The sequence below is a fragment of the Frankliniella occidentalis genome, unplaced genomic scaffold (assembly GCF_000697945.3).
Source record: "Frankliniella occidentalis isolate FOCC.00 unplaced genomic scaffold, Focc_3.1 Scaffold188, whole genome shotgun sequence".
Classification (NCBI taxonomy): domain Eukaryota; kingdom Metazoa; phylum Arthropoda; class Insecta; order Thysanoptera; family Thripidae; genus Frankliniella; species Frankliniella occidentalis.
In genome coordinates, this window is record NW_026267314.1 from 493,882 (window position 1) to 500,769 (window position 6,888).

The 6,888-nt window shown below is 54.4% G+C and overlaps 1 protein-coding gene across 1 annotated transcript; it reads right to left on the reverse strand.

The window, feature by feature from the left end:
- LOC127750424 (uncharacterized) lies at positions 1–566 on the reverse strand (the record flags this gene model as incomplete). Its single annotated transcript, XM_052272124.1, is given in 1 exon segment — positions 1–566. A coding segment is annotated over 1 exon segment (358 nt), but the record flags the coding sequence as incomplete, so codon positions are not given.
- Positions 567–6,888: the final 6,322 nt, after the last annotated feature.

Sequence of the window (6,888 nt, forward strand, 5' to 3'; positions counted from 1 at the left end):
CGTCCTGCTGCTGGGGGGCGGGGGACCCGTGGGGGGTCCTGGGGGGGCGCTGGAGGGCGCCGTGGCTCAGCGAGCGCGGCCGGACGTCCCGGAGCATGTAGTTGTCGGCGTCTATGAGGAGCGGGGGCGCCAGGGTGGGGGGCATCTTCGCGTCGTAGCACTTGGCCGAGATCACGTCGATGTTGATATCCTTGTTGGCCTTGGCCTGCGGGGCGGCGGCGGGGGTAGAGGTGGGGCCCGCCCTCGCCACCACGGCCTGGATGTTGGGCTCGGTGGGCTGCGGCTTGAGCATGGTCAGCAGCTGGTGGTAGCGCAGGTCCGCGCCGCTACCGCCGCACGGGTCTGTGGGGATGTACATCCCTGCCCTGGCCCTGGCCGCCGGACGCACATGGCAGGCCGCGACGTGGGCGAGGCCGACGAGGCCCTGGGCTTGGAGGCACCGCGGTGTCGGGCCGCTACGGAAGGCCCTCGCGAGGCTGGCGCACGAGGCGCGGTCGACCCAAACGCTGCCTAGCCTGGCACAGCACTGACTGCCAGCCAGTCAGCCAGCCCAGCCGGCCGGCTGCCCGCCTGCCTGCCCGCCAGCCCCGGCTGCCCGGCCGCTGGGGCTCGCGCAGCCCGCGGGGCCCGCAAGCCTGGCTGCCAGCCTCGACCGCCCCGCCCGCGGCCCGGGCTGCGCCGGGCTGCCGTGCGCCGGAGCTCGGCTCAGTTCGGCAGACTCAGCTATCGCTCGGCTCGCATTCGGGTCCGCGGGGTGGCAACGTCGCGCTCCTCGCCGGCCGGGCTGGGACAGGCCTCGCGGCAGCCGGGCCATCCACCAGCTCCAACCCCGGCTCGGCTCAGCCTCCGCTCAAGGTTCCGGCTGGGCCGGGCCTGCGGCCGGGCCGGGGCTCGGCTCGCGCACTGCCAAAAGCACGGCAGAAACCTCTCCGGTTTAAAGGGATTTCCGCGCACGCGGCGCGACGGCCGCTACTCATTGAGGAGGGATTAGTGCCATTGACTGGACGGCTCTATTCAGCCGAACAGAGCCGCACCTTGCAGACGGGCAGTATCGGGGAAACAATGCCCGTGGCGACGGACAAATCGCTAATTGTTTCATGCTCCGACCGACCATCAACCGCGACGGTGCCGGGAGCGCGGGCCGAACAAAGGTGTCGCAGCATTGACCGGTCGGGTCGGTATCATCTGACTCGACGCGTCGCGACGGCGCGGTAGGCGCACGGGCGCACGGGCGCACGCACGGCCAAGCGCCCCGGAGGCCCGGAGGGTCCCGGAGGGGCTCGCCTCGCGAACAAAGGAATCCACCCTCCCGGGGTTGGACCTGAAGGAGGGGCGGAGGGGGAGGCGGGCACAGAATCAGGAAGCAACGGGGGTCGGTGTGTTCGGCGGGCGCGGATCGACACGGCCCGGCTCCGCGGTGCCTGCCCGGCCGCCGGCCTCCCGGCAGGCTAGCGCTGCCGAAGAGATCGTGTCACGTGGAGAGTCGGACCGAGGAATAAATATGTACAAGTGCGAACGGCGGGCAGTTTGAGGGGCCCGGCCCGCTCAGGCAAGACGCAAGGACAGCGAGGCCGGGCCGGCTTGACTCTCCTGGAGCCCGTCGACGGCAGCCCTAGCCGGGCCTGTTGCCGTACCTGACTCCGTCGTCCGGGCGGCCGGCTGCAGGAGGCTGGGCGCGCCGGGCCGCCAGTGTTGCATAGGGGCAGGAGGGCCCGCAGGCACAGGTCCAAACGACAGGTCTACACACACGGCCCAACGGATAGAGCGCCCGACGTCACGAAGTGCAGAAGGTTGACGACGACCACGCTACCCATCAGTCAGCGTCAACTTCCACATAATTTTCGCTGAGTCGGGCTGCGCCACCAAGAGGGGTGGCGAGGGGCGGTGGTGCAGCGACCCCGGCCGGCTCAGGATGTGAATTTAGGCAAACGGTATTGATAGTTTTGAAAATATTTTCCTACGTACAAAGTGTTTTAGAAGAAGTCGCACCCTTATGGCGCCTCGCTAGTAGGCAACCCACACGCACGCCTCTGTAGCGGTACAGTATCGGCGGCCCGACTCACCAACACAAGGCACCCTTTATTGTATATCCTGACGATTTCATTTTTAGCAGATGATACCTTAAATAGCTTTAGACTAAACATAAAACATATATATATAAAACTTTAAGGTGTCAGCAGCTTGTACTCTCGAGAAGGGCAGAGAACCAAAGCGCATGACGTCACCCAGATGTATAAGGGGCGCGAGAAGTCGCCGGCGCCGCCCGTTCCCACCAACAATACCCAACAATACTGAGCCACGGATGCCGCCCGGCCTGCCTGCTGCCTGCTGCCCCCTATCCTATCTCTTCCTCCATGCCATGCCGCTAGTCCGTTGAATTGCAAGAAAGCAATTGCTAAAAGTGACAAACAGCCATAAACAAATAACAGCAAAATATGAGAGAAAATTAAGGCACAGACATATCCTTAAATTTGTATCATCTGCTTTCACGATACGTCCCTCGACGTAGCTTTTTTACAGAGAGAAGGTGAACCCGAGTTCTTTTATTTTCTTTGTAGCGCGACATTTCAGGGAGGAAATCCAAGACCGTGCAGGTATGTTTCATATTCCCCTTTTCTCTTTTCCCCCAGATAACCACCACCACACCCACGCAGGTACAGGCTCCCCGAGCCCAGGGACCCCAAGGTACCCACAGGTACCCACAGGCTCAGATACCCACTGGTACCTGGACGGGTTGTATCGGACCCGCTACCGTGCTACGCACCTGGAGCACCGGGCGGGCGGTACCATGAGGGCGGGGAGAGGGGGGAGTAGGGGGGGGGCGGCAGTCGGATTATGCAAATAGGCGCGCGCCCTGCCTCCAGCTGTCCCTGCGGGATCCTGCAAAGCTCGGGATCCTGTGAGCACAAAGCGGGGATCCTGCCTGCTGCTGGGATCCTGTTAGAAATGTTTTGTGAGATCTGACGGAACATTTCGGTGAGGTTCATGGTGTTGGAACGCAGTGGACGTTACGGGGAGTCCGTCGCAAAGTGAAGTGTAGCAACGGTGGCCTGGAATTATTCTACCGACTTGGGTTTCATTTATTTATATGTAAAGCTTGGCAACGCACTGATGAGGAATTTTCAACTAGCAAGCACATGGAAATGTTAAACACCACCGTCTCGAATACTCGTAGGTAGGTTTTCAATGAACTGTTGAACTCAGGTGTTTTATTAGTTCTAATGTTTGGCTAACTTACCCAGGATAAAACCTACCAGTTCAACGCTTGCTAGTGCTAAAATTTAAAACATTCAAGTAACTGATAATAAATGCTGCATGCACGCCAGACCAAAGTATCGCGTAACAGGCTTAGCGATTTCTTACGAGACACCAAGTGCGCGGCGCCGGCACCTAGAGATGGGCGAACAGGCCAGTTCGAATTTGAACGAACTCGAACAAATTTGGTCCAAAAATCTTCGAACGAACACGAACAAGCATTTTTTTCTTCGAACGAACCGAACCGAACAATGTAATGTTCAAATTCGATCCGAACACGAACAATTAATACCAATTTTTCTTGCTTACGCGTTATAAAAGCTATCCATTCTGGTTTCCAATAGTTTCATTAACGTGTGAACTTGTAGTTATTTATTAAACTGCCACTGCCCCCTCAATTATACCCATTTTTGAGGTAAATTTCTGAGACATATTTCAATTTTGTTCGCCTACGAACTTCTGTTCGAGTAGTGTTCGAACATTTCGAATCCGAACACCTCATGTTCGTGTTCGAGCGATCACGAACAGCTCGATGTTCGTTCGAGTTCGATCGAATGCGAACATGTTCGCCCATCTCTACCGGCACCTTAGTCGGGCGAAGCCAGAAACAGAAGTGGGCCTCCTCCGCCCCCCACAAATTCATAGCCACTGTCGAGGACGATACTCTTCTGCAAAATCTGGGCGTGGGTGGTCTTGTCGCAAGACGTGGTTTGGTAGGTTTTCATATTTGTCCGAGGCATCCTTCCTCGACTTTTGAACCACCAACGAGCTATTTTTTTTTTTTGTTAATTTTTGAGGTGCAATGCCCCAAATAATTAGAGGTCTTTAGTCTTTATTTCAAGTACTAAGTAACCCTGAAAGTTCCAAGCCCGTATCTTTAGTTCGTTCTCGAGACATCGTAAAGATAGACGGAGGGACGATAAAGTTTGCCCAAGCACGCTGTTTAAACACAGTTACATCGCGGTGCTTGCCCATGCAAACATAATTTCTTGAAATGAGAACGCTTACTAAAACACTCTGTTTAAACATCATGCTCCTAGGAATATAGTGTGCCAAGCTTGCTGTTGGATTTGTAATGTGGACATAGCTGCAGCAAACTGCTACTGAGCAGGGCTTGATTGGGTAGGGACTGTACGGAAAAGGACAGGTGATTGACGATTGACTTAAATAAAGGCGACTATGAAGTGCGATAGAAATCCTAGTGTACGATTTAATTCACACCGTTTCACATGAACAACTTTTTGCTAGTAATCTTCGCATGTGTGCGAACGACATATCATTTCGCTCACCCGCAACAGTGGGAAGAAAGTCGTCACACGTGTTTAAATCGGTATGAACTTTCTCGTTCAGCTCGTACAGCTGCAGGAGCCCAGCGTTCGTACACTTGGATTTTCGCGTGTGTCAATGGAAGAGAAGACTGCAATGACTGGACCGCGACTGTAATGGGCAATTCTGTTCAACTGATTCGATGTAACTGAAATGACTGGAACTGAAATCTACTGCTTTACTGTAAACCGACCATTTTAAGCCTGTACACTGACGGAACGAAGTGAGGCCCCCCTTGTCCTCTAGGGGCCCTCGGACATGCAAATGTGGAGGGCCTAAAAAACCCAAACTGGTCGGAGAGTATTATTTTTAATGAAAAGCATTCGGCAGGACCCAAGTGACAGCTTTTCTTATTTTTCTTTTTTCCTTTTTCTTAGCAAGCTACTGGCCCAAGTTCCTCCACACCCGCTTCTCCCCTTCGAGGACCGGTTCTGGTTGCTATTCGACACTCAGCGGCCAGCGAGCAAGATCGAGAAAGAGCGTGTGTGTGAGAGAGACAGATAAGAGAGAGGGAGAGAGGCAAAGAGACCAGAGGGAGAGACAGAGAGACCAAGACGCCATGTTCACCGATCTTTAATTTTTTTTTCAAAGAGGAAAGGGGTGAAAGACAAATGAAACAAGACAGCAGAGCCTCACACTGGCAAATTATTCGCGATGTTCGCTCTGAGCCTGCCCTCCTCAGCAAAGTACACCGCGATAAAGTACGAAATCAAACAGTATAAATGTATAATACCGATGGGGTCTGCAAACTAAGGGACTCTCAGACGACAAACCGGATTGTCTCCGCAGCCCAAAACCGAATATTGTAAGTCAAATGAATGACATCACATTGGTATAGATTTTTCGCAGGTAGACGGAGAGATAGACGATGATACAAGCCCTTTCCTTTCTCCGTACACCCAGAAAAATTGAAAGCTGTAGCAACTATCGTACGGTTACTTACAAGCAGAGGGAACATTAAAACGGCCGTGGCCGTGAGAAAGTATGGTTCTGATAACTCTATGATTGTTTGTTTTGCAACCAAATGGTGGTGGTCCCTGAGCTGACCACACGTTGGTACATAGGTATCGCTAGAGCTCTCCACTTCTCTGGTTGTAGTCGCCATTTCCCATATTATCCAGGAGCGTGGGAGGAAATAGCAGTATTAGGGAGAGGAAAGCGGTCCGGACCGGCGGGGGGAGAGTCTATGAGGGCGATTGCGACACCTCTTCAGGTTGAATGGTCCCCTCCCCCCACCCCCTCTTCCTTACGCAACCCGCTTGGAAATACTACTACTTCTACTACTACTTCTACTACTACGATTAGAACACCGCGCTCTCACGATGAATGAAAAAGATTTTTTTTTCAAATCGAGCACCGCGTGGCCGAGCTTTTCTTAACGTGGTACAATAGGGACGCGCTCGCTTGTGTGTGTGTGTGTGTGTGTGTGAGAGAGAGAGAGAGAGAGAGAGAGAGAGAGAGAGAGAGAGAATGTGCGTGTCCTATTTCATGTCGTCAACATTCCTGGCTCCTAGCTGATATGACGACCGTCCGGTGGTTCACAATCAAGTGCGAGCGAGCGAGAGCGATGATGATGACCATCAGCCACAGTACCACCGGGACTGCGGGGTGCTGAGAGACTCTTTACACATTTGACTAACACCAGGATGGTGTCCCCACCCAAGGCCGCCGCGCAACACCAAGGCCGCGCGGACGGAAGGGGTCGCGCTTCTCTCTCTCTCTCTCTCTCTCTCTCTCTCTCTCTGATAGCCACCCCTCGCCGCCATGCTGTTGCCAGGGGGGTGCGCGGCGCGCGGCGAGGCCCAAACAAATGCTATTACTGATGGGCTCTGGGCGATGGTCGTAAAAGACGCGACGCAAGGCGTCGTGGGAACTGCTGCAAACCATCCCAACTGAAAAAAGACACACAAAGGCCAAACCATCGAACGACGACGGCGTGCCGCGTGGCAGCGAGTCGCCCCATGTCCCAAAATTTAACGAGGTTCAGAATGGAGTCGTTGCAGTAACGCTCATGCCAGGCGTGCAGTACTCGGTCCGCCCCACGCCTCTCCTTTCCCCGCCACCTCTCCTCCTGTACACTCGCGGCCCTGTCGTCTATCCCCCGAAAACACTATACAAAAAGTTTGAACCCATCTTGAATCGAGAGATCGAGAGTAGGAGGGCTGGTACGCGGGGCGTAAAATGTCCTAAATTCAAATCTAATAACGTCGTAACTGCGCAACATCAACAATTTCTCATCCGCATGCCGTCCATGCGTGTGAAACAAAGAAATCACCCAATCTGCGGACTAGAAATGTTAATATATAA